Below are 22,111 nucleotides of genomic sequence, written 5' to 3'. Positions count from 1 at the left end.
TCAAGGTCTTAGATTTACTCGTATATATTGTCTTAGATTTACTCGTATATATTGTCAGTAAAGAGCTGCAGTTATACCCACGGTATATACGGGTAGCCACGGTCCTTGGAGTTATAAGGTAAATACCATCATATCTAGGCCTCAAGCAAGTCAGGGATTCCATACAATTGTGGTACTTCCATCTGAAGACCCAATTTTCAATTTACGAATCTTCATTCTGAATATCAATTTGTATGAATTTCATCACACAATTACAATCTTTTACTCGTACTTCATAAAATTTTGACATTTCTTGCTTCTCGGTTGATCTACTTTAGCCAATTTGCTTTGATATCAGCTGAAAGATCCCTGTCCCCTCCACGCAATGAATTCGGGAGTGCTAGTAACGGAAGTAGCACTTCTTACGCAGGGTAGAGCCTCTCACTCGGGGCCTCGCCCATGAATATCCGGACAAGAGACTAATCCCTCGGTTCTTCCAAAACCAAACCCGGAAAAACTTCCCTCGCCCAGAAAGCACGAGCGAATCATCTAGGATATTTTTATTCTAACGTAGTCAAGAGCCTTAACTAACCAAACTGATCCGACTGAACCAGTAAGTTACATGGTCACATGAAGGAAAAGACTTGCACTTGGATCATAGAGACCAATGCTTTTTTCCTCATTGCCGAGAGGCACAGCTGTTGATTCTTTTCTATAGAACAAGTACTATCCATGATTTAATTCATCTATCGTTCATAACAGAATTGAGGATCCATTTAGGAATTTGGTTATGTTTTGTCCCGGGTACCAGGGAGGAAAAGAGTTCCCAGGACCCCTAGCCGCGGCGCTTCATGCAAACTTCAAGATAGTCACGCCACTTACACACCCAATATGAAATTGCCTTTTTCACAGATTCAGCTGTCTTTAAAACAATCTTTTAATGAAACCATAGTATCACTGATCAAATTCCTCCAAAATATCCGGTTGAATTCTAATTTCCAATCATTCCTTCATCGATGTACCTGTGGCATCATTGGCAACCAGAATGCTCACCACCTGTCCACTCAGTGGCCTTTTCAATACTTCCGAGCTCACAGTACCCGGAAATATATTCACTTATAAAAATCCAGATCGACTCTTCGTTGAATATCAACAAGATCAACCAACATATCCATATAAAAGAGCCATGGACTCATCCGTTGTTGAGGACCAGCAAGGTTAATCAACCAGATCCATGCTCGAGTTCAGAAAACAACTCTAACACTTTGTTCTATTTTCTTCCTTGATGCATGTGTGGGTATCTTCGTCGACCCAAAGCTTGAGCACCGTATGGTTAGCACCCTCTAGTATCCTTCGCAAGTCACCTAGCGTTTCACTCATAGGCCGCTTCCTTGGTCCCTCATCCACCGTACCGGAAGCTCACCATTTAAATCGAACCGAGGCTTGTCAAGACCTCGGCCGACCTTGCTACGCGAGACGTCCTCCGTTGACTCTCCGTCAGCTGTTGCAACTTTATCACTTAGGTATCCACACGACCTCATTTACAAGATGGTCAAAATGCTTCCCCAGCATTCTTGACATAAAACAGTCATTTAAAAACAGGTCATAAATACAGTTTCTATAACGAACTCTCGTCTTTCCACATTGTTTCACATCAATCCACATTACTTAATCCACGTCCAATCATATGTATTCCCATCGTTCTTCATCCATTCTCTTCCAATCACACCATATTCCATCTCATCACATCTATCCACATTTATCCTCATCACATCTCATCCATTCGCATCCACATCACATCTCATCCATTCGCATCTACCCATATCCACATCACATTCATTCACATTTTATCCATTCATATCTACCCCGATCCACGTCACATCACATCACAGCCATTTCACGTCACATCTCATTCATTCACATCTATCCCGATTCACATCATATCACATCTCATCCATTTACATCTATCCCGATTCACATCACATTCATTTCACATCACATCTCATTTATTCACATCTATCCCGATTCACATCTCATCCATTTACATCTATCCCGATTCACATCACATCACATCTCATTCATTCACATCTTTATCGATTCACATCACATCCATTCACATCCATCACATCCATTTACATCACATCCATTCACATCCATCTATCCACATTATATCACGTCCACATCATATCTCATTCATTCCATCCATATTACATCACATCTACATCTAACCACATCATATCTCATTCATACACATTCCATCTCATTCATCCACATCCATTCAGTCATTCACATGCACGTCTATCCGCATCCATCCATTTATTCACATTCATATCCACATATATTCAAATCACATCACATTTCATCTACATCTCATCACATGTACATCCATATTCCTTTACATCACATCTCATCCACATCCACATCCATTTACATCACATCACATTCATTTCATATAACATCTCATTCATTCACGTCTATCCTGATTCACATCACATTCATTTCACATCACATATTATTCATTTATATCTATCCCGATTCACATCACATCACATCACATTTCATCCACATCTCATCACATTAACATCCACATCCCTTTACATCACATCTCATCCACATCCACATCCACATCCATTTACATCACATCACATCCACATCCACATTCATTTACATCACCTCAAATCCTGTCACATCCACATCCACGTTCATTTACATCACATCCTTTCACATATTCACACATCTCGTTCTCATCTCTTCATTCATATCCACATCCATTTATATTACATCCTTTCACATATCCTCACATCTCATTCTTATCTCTTCATTCACATCCACATTCATTTACATCACATCCTTTCACATATACTCACATCTCATTCTCATCTCTTCTTTCACATCCACATCCATTTCACATTTAGTAACATGTTTCTATTTTTGATACCGATGTGTCTTTTTCTAATATTTCAGCCAATTGCTTGGCCTAGGTAAAGGTTCTTTTTCTCAACGGATATTTTCATATTCATGAGATTTACAAAAATCAATTCTACCCATATTTCTCAATAATGCTCAAAATTTCACTTTCGATAAATACTCTAATTTGAATTATTTAATTGATTGAATTCTAAATGTCATGGGAATTCCTCTTTGATCTCATCAAATAAATTTATCTAAAATTTTTCTTTTTTTAAATAAAAATATCCATTAATTCAATATGCCAAGAATTCCATTTTTATTATTTAAATGATTGAATTTCAAATATCATGGAAATTTTTCTTTTATCATTTAAATATTTCTTATGCATAAATTGTTTTAATCTAAAATCCCTCTTTGAATTTTAATAAAAATATCCATTAATTCAATATGCTAAGAATTATACTTTTAAATGATTGAATTCCAAATGTCATGGGAATTCCTCTTTTATCATTTAAATATTTCTCATGCATAAAATATCACTCTTTGAATTTTAAAAAAATATCCATTTTTTTAAAATTCTAAGAATTTTACTTTTTCCATTTAAATGATTGAATTCCAAATGTCATGGGAATTCCTCTTTTATCATTTAAATATTTCTCATGCATAAAATAAATTTATCTAAAATCCCTCTTTGAATTTTAATAAAATATCCATTAATTCAATATGCTAAGAATTTCACTTTTTTCGTTTAAATGATTGAATTTTAAATGTCGAGGAAATTATTCTTTTATTATTTAAATAAAATTACCAAAAATTATCTTTTCTTGATTATTTAATTATGCATAAATCTTAAAAATTAGTTTTCCATTGAATGTGACGAAAACCATTCTTTTAGCATAGGATGACCAATCCTAGAATATGGTAGGAAGTCCTCTTTTCACGTTATGCATAAGAATGAATTATGTATCAATTTCTTAAAAATTTTGCCATAGCTCCACTGATAATTTTTAATATTTTTTTTAAAAAATAAACCTAGTAATTTAATTATGATAGTATAACTATCTTCTAAACTTAAATCCAATTTATGGATTTTAATCATAAGCTTATCATAATTTTAGAAGCATAAAATATAAAAAAACCACTTTTTTAACCTCTAGCTTCACAAGCCTAGAGTTTGATTTGTGAATTGAGAATTTATCAATGAGAAGCATCATTTGAATAGAGAATTGGTCATAAGAATGACCATTCTTTTGGGGAGAGAGAGATAAACATAAAAAGCATCCTAATTAAGCATAAATGTAAACTTTTCTTAATTATTCATTACAACTCTTAAGAAAAGCTTGATTTGCATTATAAACACTTAATTTAGAAACTTCTCAAGCTTGAGAGGGGTTGAGAAGTGAGAACATTGAGAATAGTACAGAAAAACCATAAAATTACACTATACTTCTTGTTTTTGCTTGCTTCTCTATCTTAGAAGAAGCCCCCAACCAATCAATTGGTTGGTGTGTTGAGAGGAAAGTTCCAAGGATGGTTGAAGAGAGAGAGAGAAGTTCCAATCTCTCCAAAATGTAGAGGATTTTTAAGGGATAATAGAAAATATCATTATTTTAATGTAATACTAGTATGGTATAGTTCACAGATTTTTTACAAAAGACTAAGGATCTATTTATAGGTGAGGGAGGCCTCTAACCAAGTCCAACTGGGCTCTAGAATTTTCCAGGTTCTGTTTGGCTAAATTTGGACAAGATTTGGACCTAGTTAGGCTCCCTTATTATTTGGTTTGATCAAGGAGAGAGGAGAGATAAAAATATCTTAATATTTTTTATTTAAAAACTCATTCACATGTGTGAAATAGGCGCCTCCTTGAAGTCTCCCCCCCTCCTTACCAAGGTGTCAAAAATGTATCATTATACCAAAATATCTCATTTTTTTAGTAATATCTCATAGTTTTTAACTAATAAACCTTGTACTCGGTCAACTCTTCATCTTATGCGAGCATTTACTCATTTTTGGGTATTTTCTTTTATTCTTTGGATTTATCTCATTCCCACACTTGGATTAATGCAATTGGTCTATAGGAACCTTAATTGGACCATAATCCAGAAGTTTCTCAAAATCTTGACCCTTAGGCTAAGGTTCTTTATACACATTTTCAATTAATTCTAAATGCACATTGGAAAGTTCTTTTTGAATTTTTGTTTTAGGGGAAACTATTTTAGACACTAGGAGGATTTTTATATCCAAAAATATCTCAATTTTAGATTATCTCTCTCTAGATATTTTCTCTTTCTAGGCCAAAACAGGGTAAAACAAGATCTTTTTTTTATTTTAGAGAGGGAAATAATTACAAGAACAGAAGGGGAGGTTCTTACACCTTTACACCTCAAAAGATGGAGGAAGGAATCTTACATCCTACCCCACTTAAAAAACGCGAGATGTCCTCATCTCGCAAGTGGAGTATGATCTCTTTCATCTTCTTCTTCTTCTTCTTCAATCGCTTCCAGCGTTACTGCCTTGGAAGTGTATGGCCGATTTGGGAACATCTCTCTTTGACTTCTCCTATTCTAAGACGTAGGTCTTGCAAAACTTTGGATTGAAACTGCGGGTTGGTTAGAGGGTCTATCTTTGGGATTTCCCTGATTTTGGCGGAAAAGAACCTGATTACTCTAGAAGAAGGAGCTGGAGTCTGGAATCCCAGTCCTTGATTTCCTGGCCCCGAAAACCTTGATCTAAAAGGAGTTGGGCAATCCATACTGCAATATCCAAATCCTTGACAATTATAGCATTTCACTTCCTTCTTCAAGGGTGGAACTTTTGAAGTTTAATTCCAGGGGATTGAGTTTCGAGAAAAGGACCTTTCTTCCATTCTCAAAATTTCCTTATCCTGAGCTTGACCTTGTTGTCTCTTAGGCAGTGGAAGGTTGGAATCACCTTCTGGAGCTAGAAATCTTTTGAAAGATGATGGTGTTGGCTTCGGCGGGGGCAGGACCTTGACATCAAAGGCCTTGGCGAAATCCTTCGCCATCCGTACTGCTTTGGCCATGGAAATTGGCTTGGCATGCTTCACTAGGATATTCAAAGGTACGTTCAGTCCCCTTGATGGATGTGAATGGATGTGAATGTGATAGATGTGAATGGATATGATGTGAATCGAAAAATATGTGAATGAATGGATGTGATGTGATGTTGTGATGTGAATCGAAAAAGATGTGAATGAATGAGATGTGATGTGATGTGATGTGAATCGGGATAGATGTGAATGGATGAGATATAATGTGATGTGAATCAGGATAGACGTGAATGAATGAGATGTGATGTGAAATGAATGTGATGTTATGTGATGTGAATCGGGATAGATGTGAATGAATGAGATGTGATGTGGATCGGGGTAGATATGAATGGATGAAATGTGAATGAATGTGATGTGATGAGAATGGATGAAGAACGATGGGGATACATATGATTGGACGTGGATTAAGTAATGTGGATTGATGTGAAACAATGTGGAAAGACGAGAGTTCGTTATAGAAATTGTATTTATGACCTGTTTTTAAATGACTGTTTTATGTCAAGAATGCTGGGGAAGCATTTTGATCGTCTTGTAAATGAGGTCATGTGGACACCTAAGTGATAAAGTTGCAACAGCTGGACGGAGAGTCAACGGACATCTCGCGTAGCAAGGTCGGCCGAGGTCTTGACCAGCCTCGGTTCGATTTAAATGGTGAGCTTCCGATACAGTGGATGAGGGACCAAGGAAGCGGCCTATGAGTGAAGTGCTAGGTGACCTGCGAAGGATCCTAGAGGGTGCTGACCATACGGTGCTCGGGCTCTAGGTCGCCTATACCCACGCATGCATCGAGGAAGAAAATGGAACAAGGTGTTAGAGTTGTTTTCTAAACTCGGGCATGGATCTGGTTGATTGACCTTGCTGGTCCTCAACGGATGAGTCCATGGCTCTTTTATATGGATCTGTTGGTTAATCTTGCTGATCTTCAATGGAGAGTCCATTTGGATTTTTATAAGTGAATATATTTTCGGGTACTGTGAGCTCGGAACTATTGAAAAGGCCCTTGAGTGGACAGGTGGTGAGCGTTCTGGTTGCTAATGATGCCATAGGTACATCGATGAAGGAATGATTGGAAATTAGAATTCAACTGGATATTTTGGAGGATTATGATCAGTGATACTATGGTTTCATTAAAAGATTGTTTTAAAGACAACTGAATTCGTGAAAAAGACTTGCAGTAAACATTTTGGTACCCACACTTGTTGAGATTCCGGAGTTCTTTAAGGAACTCGCGTAGGCTTTTGTGGACGATGTTGTGGAGTATTTTTCTTTTTTCTTGGCCTTTGAGTACTGCGTTGAGGAAGATGCTTTGACTATCAAGGCACTCAAATTTGGTTTGCACCTTCGTTTAGTAGCCTTGAGCTATAAGTAGTTGCTTCTCCATCCACATCTTGATACCATTAAAATACCTTGAATTTGGTTGTCTTGGTGGATTTTTCGTTTTGGTTGAAGGGAGAGGTTGTGAGCCCTACTTCCCATTAGTTGGCATGCTGAGGTTACAGGTTTGAGACTTATGGACATTGTTGACGATGATGTTTGAGTCTCTTGCAGAGTGGCATTCGATGATGAGGCTTTTGAGCATATTGCCATCTCCTTTGGTGAGGTTTGTTCGATATGAAGAGGCATAGGCTCTGGGTTTTTTCCTTTGAGTTCCTTGTTAGAGATTGATGGTTGTGTAGGGGAAACTTCTTCAAGGATAGCTATTAATTTGTGAGGTTTTGGCCTAGAACTTCATTGGTGAGGATGGGGTTAAAGGAGTAGATGCTTTATCGGAGTTGGTCATGGTAGGTCATTGTGTAGAGGGGTTTTCATGGAAGAGGCTTGTAATTTTTTGCATTCAGCATCATAGAAATCCATTTGGGTTGGATCCTCTTCCTTGCAATATGGTATTGTCAACTCTGTATCATTGACCATCATTGATGACCATATTGCGAGTAAAGCAGAGTGGTGCTTGGGTAGCAATAGTCCATTTATGCCCCAAGATCAAATATGCTTCTAACACATACTCAACCACAAAAAACTTGCGAGTAAGGGGGTTAGTTTCAATATACATTGTATGTTTAAAGTACCCCAAACATGGCATGTTCAAGTCTTGTGTAAAGGGAATTTTTTTAGGATGAGCCGTGAGTATTAGTTAACCTAACAAATTCCATAACTCGAGGGTCATGAGATTGTGTTCTTGTGTTAGATAAAGATGTGCTTGAGCTGTGGTGATTTTATTGGAAAGTTCCAATCTAACCAGAATCCTAGGAATATTTTCAGTAAGATATGTTGGAAGTTCCAGCTTCTCTAAGGTCTCTTCCTCCTGTAATAGCAATTGTACAATGCTTGCAAGAGTATTCAAGGTGACTGTTTGCATGGATTCATCAATTGAATATACAACAAGTCACGTATCCAAGTTTCACCAAGGATGACATCATACTCAAGGAAATCTAGGGTAACATGGAATGTAAATTCCACATCTTCATCGATTGTTTGAGTAGCATAGCTAAAGTAATCGGGAACGTCAATGTTTTGTTCATTGGCTCCTCTTGCAAGAGTGTTCAAGGTGACTATTTGCATGGATTCATTAATTGAATATACAACAAGTCACGTATCCAATTTTCACCAAGGATGACATCATACTTAAGGAAATCTAGGGTAACATGGAATGTAAATTCCACATCTTCTCATCGATTATTTGAGTAGCATAGCTAAAGTAATCGGGAATGTCAATGTTTTGTCCATTGGCTCCTCTTGCAAGACCATTGTATGTAGGGATGAGTTTAGGTTGTCCCAATGACACCCAAGTGTCTATTGTCATGATGTTATGACTAGCTCGAGGGCTAATAAATGCGTGTTTACGCTTAACATCATTGCCTGTAGGAAAATCTAACCATTCCATGATAGAATCTTCAAGAGGGACCAAGGATATTTCATTTTGTGTTTTAGCTTTAGATCCCGTTTTTATTTCATATTCCCATTCACTTTCATCCTCTTTTTGGCTCTCAGCTTTTTCAAGAGTACCCAATGTGTATAATGGCACACTTGGCCCTCTGACAATTCTAACTAAATTCTATTTAGAAACTTGCGAATCCTCACAGTTTTGTTCTATGTAGTTCTTTATGTCTTGGTATAGCTCATGTTGAGCCCTTAAAGGTGCAAGTGCTGATATTATGCTGGCTTCACCATGACAGAAGAGCATTCCTCCAAATGAGGTTTTGAGAGACTACTTTTATTTCGTAAGGGATTCATCGAATTCCTCACATGCTTTCTCAACTGCATAATTCGTGCAATCTATCACTAAAATGACTCTTCTGTAGAGAGTATATCTTCCACTTGAAAGGGGGAACCGGTACTCCTTTGGGCTTTGTATTTTGGTTGCTTTTTGAGGATTGGCATTATGAGGCTCAATCACAACTCTAGTGATCATGTAAGACACTCAACCATGCTAAGCATGCTCTCATGAGCCTGCTTTTTGCGTTCTGCATATGTCATATGATCGTGATTTTTAATTTGGGGCGGTTGGGTGGGTTCTAGTTTCTTGAATGGTCTATGAGATGCACCTAGTGCCAAATCAGAACTTGTTTCATCCTCACTAAATGATGTACTAGAACTTGTTTCATCTTCTTACTTTCTTTGGATCGTCAGGTTTTCTTTATGTTTGCCCATGTGATGAGATCAAATTCTGGTTTTTGTATCCAATGTCACATATGTGGGTGTTGTGATTTGAGTAGTGGCCTTTGAGATGGATGCTTTTGCATCATGTGTAGCTTTTGGCTGTTTTGGGTTTATGTCCTCCACAGGCTCCTTTTCCCTGTCCTCTTTTTCAACCTTGTTGTTGTCCTCTTTTTCAACCTTGTTGTTGATAGTTTGTTGTCCCTTGTTTTCCTTGGTTTAGAAGGTTTTGTTTTCTCTCTCGGTTTATGCTTTAAAGCATGTTCTTCTACCCATTTCGAGGTATTATCTTTTGCGTTCTTTTTGACCATTTCTTGTGCCTTGGCTTGTAAGCATATAAGCACATTCAACGGTACCATGGACAATTGCCCATTTTGTATACTTAAGATGCTAAGAGTTGTATTCTGTGAGACAAGTTGCAGTGAAGCAACTCACCTTGGGCAATCTTGGAACATGTGATCAATGCCACATCATTCACACATGGGTTGCAAAGTGTTAGTGACTATGGGCATGGAAGTATTCCAAACTGTGTAATCTGCTACTTTGTGAGGTCCATGACAATAGAAACACTGAAGTGTTTGATTAACAGCTTCCTGAGCAGTTTCTACCTTTTGGACTGTTTCTATTTGGTGCATGGGGGAGATGGAGGTTTTGAGTCAATTGTTGATGAATTGGGACACTTTGTAGTATCTAGACCAAAGGATTTACAATATATGTAGTATAAAAAGACAGGTGCCTTGTATGCACAATGGGAATTAGGATGGTCGTATAGTGATTACACTTAACACAAGACATTTCGCTCCTCACTTGTAGAGGCATTAAGGATGTTTAAATGGCTTTGAAGGATTTCATCCTCTCTTAGAGATGTTGATTAAAAGCTTTTAAGCAAGGCTGCATAGAATTCAGGGAATGACAATTCCGAGATTGATCGTTCTTTTGCCATTGCTTCATTTGGTTTAGATGAGGAACATCTCGTAGCATGATCATCTTTTCCAGCATGTTGTCATCTAAACGTACTGCTTCTTTACAACATTGATTCAATGTTTTCGAGTTGGATACAATGATCAAGTTGTGTAAGCTGTTATTCTTTAAGCCCATCATGAAACATCTCTTCAATTGAGAATCGTTTAATTTTTCCCATGACTCACATTGTGAGTCCAAGAGTTTTATCCGAAGGATAAAGTCTCTAATGGTTTCGTTTGGTTTACGCTCAATTGAATAGAGTTCTTTTGTTGCACTCCACCAATCACCTTGTCTTGAAAAACCATGGATAAAGGCTTTTTTAAGGTTCTGAAGTTGGTCTTAATCATCGGCATCAATGTGATGAATCATCGACTAGCTTTTCCCTCTAAGCGTAGGTTCAACGCATGTACCTTAGTGGGCAGTTAGGATTTCCAAAGGCTTCACATCTCTCTTTAAACATTTGAATGAATTGAACAGGATCTGTTATGCCATCGTATTTGCCCATAATTGTGGAAATCTATACGGCCATATTTCTATATGAGTCACTGAGGTCGTATGTGAGTACTCTTGTGGGTAGGGACTCACTCAGTCCTTGGGCAACCCCCTTCGTAGACTAGTAAGTATATCTAAGGTGTGGGCATCTAGGGGTTGGAAAGGATTGGTACCTATAGGATTTGTGGAAATATTAGGTAAAGGACCCAAGGCCGATGGGATCTAAGTGACAGGGGGTGCAAAACCCGATGACACTCTTGTTGTTGGCATGGCAAATGGTATTGGGAGTTACAGTTAGGGCATAGATCTCAATGGCTTGAAGATGTCAGCCATTGGGTTCCTCTATCGTTGCCATGTCTGATTGCCTAATTGCTCTTCAATGAGCAAGCACAATGTTTTTTTTACTTTTTATATTTTCTCACAGCCCATTACAGCCTCAAGATGCCTGGCGTACTCTTTCTTGGGTGGTTAAACGAGTGTTCGTTTGTCCTAATTAGCTTAGACGCTACACGCACGTGAACGACCTCTTAGGGATATTTTAAAGTGTATACTAATAACATCCCAGACGGAAGAGGACGCCCTAAAACCTATTTTCCATCACTGTCTCAAAATGAAAACAAAATTAGAAATTTTCTCTCTGTTTCGCAGCACATTTTTCAGAGTGTTCCAAAACGAATTTGGAAAAACTTTGTATGAGAGAGTTGTAGTATTTTTGGAGTACTATAGCTTTGTCTCTCTGAGTCGTTCGTGATTTTGTCGTTTAGACCCTCAAAAAGTAGCCCAAATATGGTTCGAAGTCATTTTCGTGCTGTTTTTTTTACGATTTTTAGTGCTTTTCGGGTTATTTTTTGCCTCGATTTTCAGGTTGGAGGCTGCTGGTAAGAGGCCAAAACGATTGATTTTGACTTCAGATGGCCGAGACCAAATTTGAAGAGCTCGATGTCGGCTTTCTGATGAGCACTAGAGCGCCTTCATCGAATTCACAGTTTAGGAGATACGAGCCTCCAAATAGAGATGCAGTTCACGGCGTGAAGCAGACACAGATCTTATCAAATTTGATTTTATTTTTATTTTTGCCGACAGACCCCCTTTCGAGGGGGCGCAGTTCACGGGGTGAAGTGGAGGACTTCACGGATTTTATCAAATTTAATTTTATTTTTATTTTTATCTCACCGACGGACCCCCTTTCACGTCGTGAACTAGCAGGGTACAGTTCACGGCGTGAAGCGGACTTCATAGATTTTATCAAATTTGATTCTTATTTTTTTGGTCAACGGACCCCCTTTCACGTCATAAACTAGCAGGGTGCAGTTTATGGCGTGAAGCGGACTTCACGGATTTTATCAAATTAGATTTTTTTTGGGGTTGACAGATCCCCTTTCACGTCATGAACTAGCAGGGTGCAGTTCATGACGTGAAGTGGACTTCACAGATTTTATCAAATTTGATTTTTTTTATTTTTTATTTTACCGACGGACCTCCTTTCACGTCCGGGACTTCACGGATTTTATCAAATTTGATTCGATTTGATTATTATTTTTTTACCGACGGACCCCCTTTCACGTCGTGAACTAGCAAGGTGTAGTTCACAGTGTGAAGCGAACTTCACGGATTTTATCAAATTTGATTTTTTTTGTGCGCTCGAGGCCTGTTTCACAATGTGAAACACTTACTGGTTCATGCCGCTTAGGATGTGAACCGATTTTTTATTTTTTATTTTGTCGACGTGAACCTTTAGGCCATGAGACCTTAAGACATGAGAGTACAGAAAATGGTTCACGCGGCGTGAACCATATTTTTTTTTTAGTCTAGTGGGAAATACGAATTTCCTTGTTTTGGGGGGGATATTTTTTGAATTTAAAATTAAGGAGATATGGGCATTTTTCCAAAAAGATAATTGGGAATCAAAAAGTCAACCTTTTATTATGACACCCCTTTACACCCTTATAAACGACCCCCAAAATGTAAAATTTGACAACTCATGGGCATCTACTCATTGAATGCTCATTAGCCTTATGAGTTATGTAAAAAGGTGATTAAGAACTAATCAAAGATTAATCCTTTCACTATTTTTTTCTCTTTTACACTAATCAAGGGCTCTAATTAACCACTAATTCTTAATTAATTCACATAATTGAGCACATCATTGGATAGAGCAAGGGAATGCTAAGCTATGTGCATCAACAAATGTGTACATTAATCTAAAATAGGAGATTAAGTAGACTCTTAGAGTCTACTTCCTCCAATTGATAAAGAAATTGATGTAATTAGGTGTTTTGATGCATCTAGATGCTCTCAAAACACTCAAAAACACTAATTTTGACTATTCACGATCAATTTAGACCCAAAATAACACATTTTCTAAATTTTTGTCCCTTGAAGTGGATTAATTACTCTTAATGACAAAAATCGGTCCATTAAGAGAAATTAGTCGAATTCAAGGGTTTTTTAATGTTTTTGAGAAATTTTTTGAAGGATTAAGCTACTCCTAATGCTTACTAACACTCTAATGTAAATAATTTCAACAAAAAAACACACAAATTAAGCTAAAATTAATGATTTTAGTTCTATGTTTAACACTAAAGAGAGCTAAAATTCACTAAAAATTGTATTATGTTGCATTGTTTGATGCAATGGGATGTAAACTAAGCCTAATACAAACTATGTGCAAGCCCTAAGAACATTAAAAACCACATTAACAACAAAAACAACAAATTAAGCTAAAAAGCATTCTTTACAAAACAAAAAAGAGAGCTATTTCTCACAAAAAAGAGAGCTATTTCTCACAAAATCATACACAAATCACCATAAAATCCACATCTTTTTCATGGGAAACCATTAATCAAGATAATGGGCAATGGGTAATGCGTAGATTAGAGGAAAAAAGATGGAAAAAGCCAAGGGATGGTTCCCCGACAGCGCCGCTAAAAATGTTATGGCTCACCTTAACCCCACTAGAAACACGTCCAACAAGAGATTACCTAGTGAACCACAACTATCATGAGGATCCTTCCAATGGCCGAGCTCGTAACCCTTGAGGTCTCCAAGCTCTACAACTCCTTGAGAAGCAATTCCACCGTGCCTCCCGCGTGCGTTGTCACACTGCTACGTCGCAATACGGGTACTCGTCCCTCCTCTCACCTCACTTCACTCACACACACTCACTAGTATGCATTAGGGAGGAGAGAGATTAGCAAGAGCAAGACTCTATTGCACAATGGGAGAGTATGTTGTATTATGAGAGAAAATCACTATACATGGCCATAAGTTTTCACACTCACTCAAACCGTGGAATGACTAATAAGAGTCCTAATACTATTACAATGATTACTCTCATAATATATCTATGAAGTACATCACTTAGGACTTCATCCTAACTTGCTACCACACGCTCTTGAAGCGAAAATTGCCATAAATATTCCGTCACACCATTACGGAACGGGCGTATACCCAAATTTTAGATTTAGACACCATTGCTTCATATCTTGAATGTATGACCTTTTGGTGTATCTACCTTGGCTCCTTGATGTAAGATAATAGTGGTAGTTTTTGCTAACCCTAGGAATGGGTTAACAGGGTGGGACAAGGAGAGAGAGGGAGGGAGGGAGAGAGAGGGAGAGTGAGAGAAGGAGAGAGAGGGAGGGTGGGAGAGTGAAAGGGAGGGAAGAGGGTGGGAGAAGGAGAGAGAGGGTAGTGTGAGCTCAGTAGTGGTGGGACAAGGAGAGAGAGAGAGAGGGAAGAGGATGGGAGAAGGAGAGAACGGAGGGTGGGAGAGCAAAAGGGAGGGAGAGAGAAGAGAGGGAGGCAGTGTGGGAGAAGGAGAGAGAGGGAGGGTGGGAGAGAGAAAGAAAGATATATTAACATCTCCTAAAGGCCGAAATGGCCCATGAGACCAAAACAAGGTACAACTAATGATGATGATGTCTCATCATAACAAATCTGAAAGAAAGAATGAAAATAGTAACATCCTAAGAGAGGTAAGAGCTGAAAGCTGAACCATTGAATTGTCATGTGGTAAACTCCTCCGGTGGGCAGGCAATGATGGCTCGAATCTGCCAATGGTGAGGGAGTCGTGGAAGCAATCCTCGTGGTCATGGGCGTCTCGCTCTTCTACAGATGGCAATGGCTTTGTCCAGGGTGACTCCTCTAGAGAGTGGTCTGCCAGGTAGGCCTGTAGATGGGGGAGTAGAGGCTGGTGGGGTTACAGTGCTGGCTCTGAAAAAATCTGTGAAGGCTTCCTGTCTAGGCGGCTCTGGTCCCACTGCCCTCCTGTCCCTCAATAGGCTTTCTCTGTGGCGTCTAAGCTCAAGTATGAAGAGCCCTAAGCACCTTTGGTCCTCAAAGTACATGATCCGACACAAAGGTCCAAAGCCTTCACGGAATAGGCAGTGGTACCTCCCTCGGATCTCATAGTAGACAGTACAACGACATATATAGTGTTCCTCTGACTCCACCTCATGATGGCAAAGATGGCATATGCGGTCCTCTAGTGATATATCCTCATATCGACCTGTCTCTATCCTTAGCCGGTGTGAAGAGGTGTGAATCTATCCAATAGCACTCCGAATACCATGTGAGACGTGTGTGTCCATGTAAGCACGATGTATAATAAACCCGTCCAAAGAGAGGTGTAGAAAATGACTATGGTAGTGTGCCATTCTCGTGCCCAATGGCTGTGGGGGCCTGACCCATGTCCTCTCTGTATCTAGTCTCACAATGTCCATCCTGATCACCCGATTCAGCTCTGAATGGCTAAGATCTACGAATGGGCAGTCCACGCTATAAGTAAAAAGGCAAGAGAGCATCAATACTTATGCCATGCAAGGCCAGCCATGTGCGCATTGGGACATACCAACACTGGGTGTCTCCCTCATCTGCAAGTTGTTTGGACGAAGTGAGTGATAGACGAGGGTATTTCTGCTGAGGGAGCTCCCATATTCTATGGAGAAAAGTAACTGCATGGAACAAAGCCTCAATAACCACTGGGGCAGCCCCCATCTCTACCTTGATGATCTCATGTGGTAAAGATGACTTGCTCCGAATCATGCGTGCAATCATCATCACTAATGGCCTCTCCATATGCTGCCATCCATCATAATAGTCTCCCGTCCTATCCTGCCAATGGTTCCCTACTCTTATGGAAAAGACTAGGCCCCCATATCTCTGCTCCATAGAGAAGTGTCAATGTAACCAGAGTGTCAAATAGCCATAGTTTCGTGCGTGGCTCCTGAAATTGTATGTCTGCACACTATCTCTCAAGTGCTGCGCCGCACTGTCTCTCAAGTGCCCCCAAATCTCCAAATCCTCGTGCTAGTCTAGCCTCTGCTGCCTCCCTCATAGAAAACCGCGGCCCTCTCTGAAGGTCACCCCCAGCAGGTACACATAGGATCTGACATACTCAACTGGCTCTCCTCTAAACGTAAACTGCCTCTGTGTTCTAGTCACCCATGCTTGTGTGGTATTAAATGTCATAACCTTGGTTTTACTAAGGTTCACTACTGTGAGATCTTTGTCCACACAAAAAGAGAGAAAGGAAGGGAAAGAGGAGAGAGAGGGAGGGTGGGAGAGATGAGAGAAAGGGAGGGTGGGAGAGATGAGAGAGAAGGAAGGTTCTTTCCATACATGATGGTACGCACGGATGTCCACTCAAGAGAAAGGATGGCATATCTCTTTTTGAATCACATGCCACACATAGAGGCTTGCATAAATGCTTGAATATCCTCTGAAGGGAAAGGGAACACCCTTTCTGAAACATAGGTCATACATGGTGAACTTACAAAAGAGTATTTGTGTTGAAACTAATCTTTTGCCTAATCAAGACAGTCATAAAAGTGGCATCCATGTTTCTTTGTGGAAGATCAACCAAAATGTATATTGAGTAATTATACTCCAATGTTTTTTTACTTTTTGCCATGGATTGAAGTGGAGAAAAGTCATTTTGCATAACTCTTTTTTGAAAGAATTATATCTTTTTGCTATCTATTGATAAGTGAAAAGGCTTTGGGTCAAACCAAACCAATCTTTTCTCAAACATTCACTCAATATGTAAGCCCCCATCTAAGTGTTTTATACGTGATGGGAACAAACATTTGTATTAACTACATCATGTATTTAACACTTCAACTTTTAAGGGATTGGCCATGGTTGAGTATCATTTAGTTCTAAGAGAAATCATAAGAGTGATAGGTATAGAAGGATGAAAGAGAAATCATAAGAATGATATTTATAGAAGGATTAAAGGCAGCACACTAATTGGCATGCTATTGTATTCATTTTGTTAGCTTGAGTTAAAACTTTTAACTTCTTTCTTTTTCATGCATTCTTGGTTATATTGCTTTTACTATCAAACTTGAATCCCTAAATTTTAGTTCTCTCCTTGACTACACACCTACTCTATGGGGCTTTGGAATGCACTTGCTTTTAGTTAAGATATTCTTTAAATTTAAAATGGAGAGTTAATCAAATTCCTATATCTTTTGTGAGATGGTTTGAATGATGCTTGAATACGTGCCTTAGATGAAGCATGATTAAATGCAAATGTGAATGAAATGAAACGAGTTCTTCACAAGTGAGTTGGCATGTAGTATGGTTTTTACTTCCTCCAAGGGTGGAACATGTTTCAATTACAAGACAAAGGGGGAAGAAATTGGTAGACACACTAAAACTTTGGATAGTGAGCTTTCTACACTAGAGGGGTATAAATGGGATGCAAATGTAATTGCCCCTATCAAATGATGTCTTCTTCCATCTCAAAAATGGGGGTGGGCGATTTCACAATTATCAATGACAAAAGGGGCCATTCAGGCTTGGAATGGCTCCTCCAAAATTGAGTGAGAATGGATGTGCTCATCTTCATAGGTGACAATGAGCATGCTAGGATCATCTAGGGCACGCTCCACATGCTTCTTGGCTGGACACTCCTTTGCACCACTGCATTTGTAGTAGCTCCTGCAAAATTTGCTTACAAATTTACAAGATTTCAAGGATACTGACCATGAATTGACATCATGGTCATGATCAAATATGGGTTTCATACTAATCATTACAATATCTGGAACATGTACGTGCATGCTCGCATGTGTGTGCCCACGCGGACGCGTGCATGTGCATGCCTACACACAAGTGGGTATAAGGAATATTAAAAGAGAAATAGCCTGCTTGATTAAAAGAAAGAAACCAATATAAACCTTGGATAGGGAGAACCCTTTATGGGCTTTTGGCCATACTTTCTCCAAGAGTGTTCATCACTAGGAATTTCTGCAATCTTATCACTAATAGCAGGAACTATCTTCACTAATTTGCTCTTCAATTTCCTGCTGGAGGTACAAAGTGGACTAGTCAAGATTTACAAAGTGGACTAGTCAAGATTTGATCCAACAAAGTAAAGCAGCAAAAACAAAATAAAATAGCATCTAAAAAGTTGAGAAATAGTCCAGCATCACAATAGTCAAGTCTTATAAAGTGGAGGCATAATTAAGAAGTTTAGTTAAGCATTAAAACCCTCCCACTAAACTGTAATTAAAGGAAATAAGCTCACCTGCGTTTAGCACAATGGCGATTGGAAGCACATTTCAATCCAGAGTCATCTGATTGTGAAGAGCTTTTGTGGTCCATGGAAATCAAAGGCTGTTGTCGGAGGACAGGAGGCACGCTGCCTTCTAAACTAATACATGAAATGAGAGAATTTGTGGAGGCGGTGGAAACTGCAGGCGTAGTGCTAATCACATTTGCCTTCTCTAATTGAGCCAGAACTTGCTTTTCAAATCCGAGATTAGAGCGTTGATTAGTAGGCCCAGCTTGTGTTAATTGACCTGCGATTTTTCCCGCGTTGCCAACTAATGTAAGCCCTCCATGCCCGATTCGGCCCTGGTTTAGTGTTTTTTGGTCTGTTAGTCCTCCATCATTACACACTAATGAAGCACTTTCATTACTGGTAAGAGTTTCATGCCCAGGGAGGCCTCCTTTGTAGAGAGGGGTGCCCATAATCGGTTGTGGGTGAAAAAGTGGTGGCCTGAGGTACCCATTTGTGGGCAGCACTTGGCGGGGATCCTTACCCCGAACTCTGCCTGCATCTGATGAGCCTTTTTGATGAGATTTAAGCTCCTCTGAAGGCCTTACAGAAGAGGAACCATCTGGTGAGGGAGCCTGCTTGTTGAGATTGATGGAGGGATTACTATCATTTATGGAGGAGGAGTTATCATACCTGATGAAGGGGTTACTGTCCCTAATCAAGAGATTATCACCTTGCTTGTTGAGATCATTGAAGGAGCTACCCTTGCTCCTTTGCAGAGAGAGAAGAGATGCACCATTCTCTTCATCGAAATCATCAGAGCAAGTGGTGGATGAGGTGGTGGCAAGGCGAGCTGTGGAAGCAAAATGATCCTGAGAGCAAGGGGGTGGCAAGGTTTGAAGGGTATTGGGGGTGATGGAGGTAGGGGCTCTCCTCACTCTGGCATGGCTTGAGCTTGAGCTTGAGAGGAGAGAGATGACATGTTTGAAGTGTTGAATTGTGTCCAAAGCCAATTGTTGTTGTTGTTGTTGTTGAGAAGGGGGTGGGCAAGGGTGAGAAAACAGGTTAACAAGGCTATGGAGGCTCTCAATGCCTGCAGAGGCAGCAAGGTGCACATCAAAATCCAAGGCCAAAGAAGAAGAGGACGATGACGAGGAGGCGGCCAACATGTTGCTCTTGCAAAAGCAGAAGAAGGTGAGGCAAGGGGCTAGAGATACTGCATAATAATCATAGCACCATTTAAGATATACTAAGGGTTAAAGGGTATATAATATATGATAATGTTAGTATTAAGGTGTAGTAAGGGACCTTAGGGTATGTATATTATGATCATAAATAGAATGGAATGCACCCTATTTTTATACACAGAGCAAATGCATTTTAAAATTACCAAAAAAAATTGTTGGGAGAATACTTAAAATATATTAATCAAACCATCCTTTTACAACTCTCGTGAGCCCCCATCACAATTTTAAAATAAACAAAGAAAAGATCATAGCCCCCCGTCAGCCTTATATCATATCCTCACCGTCCCATCTCCTCCCATCCTACGGCTATCCTCTTTACTCAAGCCTGCCCTTTGACGCACACGCACACGCACACGCGCTATGGTTTGCTATCTTCAAACTTCAATATATATTTTTAGTAATTTTCTAACATTAATCGGTCCACAAAATGCTTCGTTTTGACTGTCTCCACCTTAAAGTGGAGTGTTAGTGATCCCCTCACCCCCCCTAATTTTTCAAAATGTACTCCCTTTCATTTCAAAGACTCGTGCATTTTCACGTTTCAAAGACTCGTGCAAAATATGCCCCCTTTAACGGCTTCACATTTCAAAGACTCGTGCACAATATATATGGTATATTAGTAAAATACCAACAATTTCTAAAAGTAGCTTGTTAGCATGTAAGTCTAGACCCAAACACTTCGAACTTTCCTTGCATGCAATTTGCATTTTCAGTGGTTAACCAAACATTAAGTATAATAAAAAGATATTATTGTAACATTCAATACTTAACGTGAAACAATTGATATTAGCCTTTAACATGTTATATTTGGTTATTGTACTTTAAAATGTACTGCAATTAGTCATTAATATTTGGTTATTGTACTTTAATATGCACTACAATTAGTTATTAATTTATAGAACGCTATAATTAATTATAGTTATAATGTGTTATAATTAGTTATTAATTTAAAGTACTATTAGTTAGTTATTATGAATCTCTCTCTCTCTCTCTCTCTCTCTCTCTCTCTCTCTCTCTCTCTCTCTCTTTCATGGCCATGATCCACCCGAGTTCAAGTCCCACTGTTGGTCGTATATGCCCTTGTGTTGCTTTCTACCGATGTTAATACCTCTCTCTCTCTCTCTCTCTCTCTCTCTCTCTCTCTCTCTCTCTCTCTCTCTCTCTCTCACACACACACACACACACACACACACAAAACAAAAGCATGCTTTTGTAAAGAAGTGCTTCTCTTGTTGTTTTTTTTTTTTTGGGTTTGCAACACAAGTCTTGTTACTATTGTTTAGATGTTTCAAAAGTTTTCACTAGCCTTTTCTTGATAAAGAATTTAGATATGGTCAGTGTGTAAAAAAAAAAGCATGTGTAGTTTACCTTCATAAAATTTATGGCGCTTCTCCATGGTTTTATTTTAACAACATTGTATAAAAGATACATTCTATGACTTACAAGCATATTTCTTCACATGCATCGACGACAACTAAAATGATCTCATGCATCCAAGTGTAACTATGCATGATTCCATTTGGGAATTAGTTTCATGCATTCAAGTGACTCAATCTATAAAAGCTAATTAATTTAAAAAATGAAACTATTCAAACACGATAAGTTGTATGTTGATATATGATCTGATGGTGGTTGACATTTTCCACACTACATTAAATCCTTTCACCACTCCCAATAAGAAGCACACAAAAAGGATTAATGGTTAGAAGGGACATATATTTTAAAGGCTAGAAGTTTTCTTAGATACAAGAGTAAAGGGTTAGTATTAGAGTACAAGGTTGAGTTAGAGATGGTTAGCTCTAAAAGCTCTATAGATTAAAAGATAGAGTAGGGAATAGGTTTGAAAAACTCAACCCATTGCATGCTAGAGTCATTGATAAATGCAAAGCAAGCTCAAACACATGTTAGGATCTTAGCAAACACAAGGAGGTATATAATTTACTAAGACATTGACAAATGTAAAGAAAGTTGAAGCACATGTCAACTCTTTACCAAAGTTACACATAAGTTACTCATTTTCTCCTCCTTCTAAAAGGCACTATTGTCTCTCTTTGGTTTTTTTGTTTCTTTTCAAGCTTTCCTCTAACATAGATATCAAGATCTTGGAAAACCAAATAAAATAAATGCTTCACTGAAGAAATTAATAAATAAAAGGCAAGCCCATTGAATTGTTCGAAAAGTTAAGGGTAGAAAGAATGCATTACACCTTAATTCTCTTTAGCTTCTTGTACAGAAGCTTAGTTGTCCCAGATCTCTTTTTACTTCCATTATCATTTTGATAAG

The 22,111-nt window shown here is 38.8% G+C and overlaps 1 protein-coding gene across 3 annotated transcripts; it reads right to left on the bottom strand.

The window, feature by feature from the left end:
* Positions 1 to 17,588: 17,588 nt before the first annotated feature.
* Positions 17,589 to 19,889, bottom strand: LOC147619834 (uncharacterized). Of its 3 annotated transcripts, none has more exons than XM_086772640.1 (3): positions 18,609 to 19,889; positions 18,259 to 18,387; positions 17,590 to 18,019 (listed from the first exon to the last, which is right to left on the bottom strand). In XM_086772640.1, exons 1-3 carry the CDS (start codon positions 19,748 to 19,750, stop codon positions 17,872 to 17,874), a joined length of 1,419 nt encoding a protein of 472 aa, XP_086628766.1. In that variant the 5' UTR covers positions 19,751 to 19,889; the 3' UTR covers positions 17,590 to 17,871. The 3 variants fall into 3 exon arrangements, with proteins under 3 accessions (XP_086628768.1, XP_086628766.1, XP_086628767.1); XM_086772641.1 differs by having other exon boundaries at positions 17,592 to 18,019; positions 18,259 to 18,384; XM_086772642.1 differs by lacking the exon at positions 18,259 to 18,387 and having other exon boundaries at positions 17,589 to 18,019.
* Positions 19,890 to 22,111: the final 2,222 nt, after the last annotated feature.

The sequence above is a fragment of the Cibotium barometz genome, chromosome 32 (genome assembly GCF_041138505.1).
Source record: "Cibotium barometz isolate CiBa-2024 chromosome 32, ASM4113850v1, whole genome shotgun sequence".
Lineage (NCBI taxonomy): Eukaryota > Viridiplantae > Streptophyta > Polypodiopsida > Cyatheales > Cibotiaceae > Cibotium > Cibotium barometz.
Note: the sequence above shows the minus strand (reverse complement) of the source record. Positions and strands in the feature narration are given on the sequence as shown.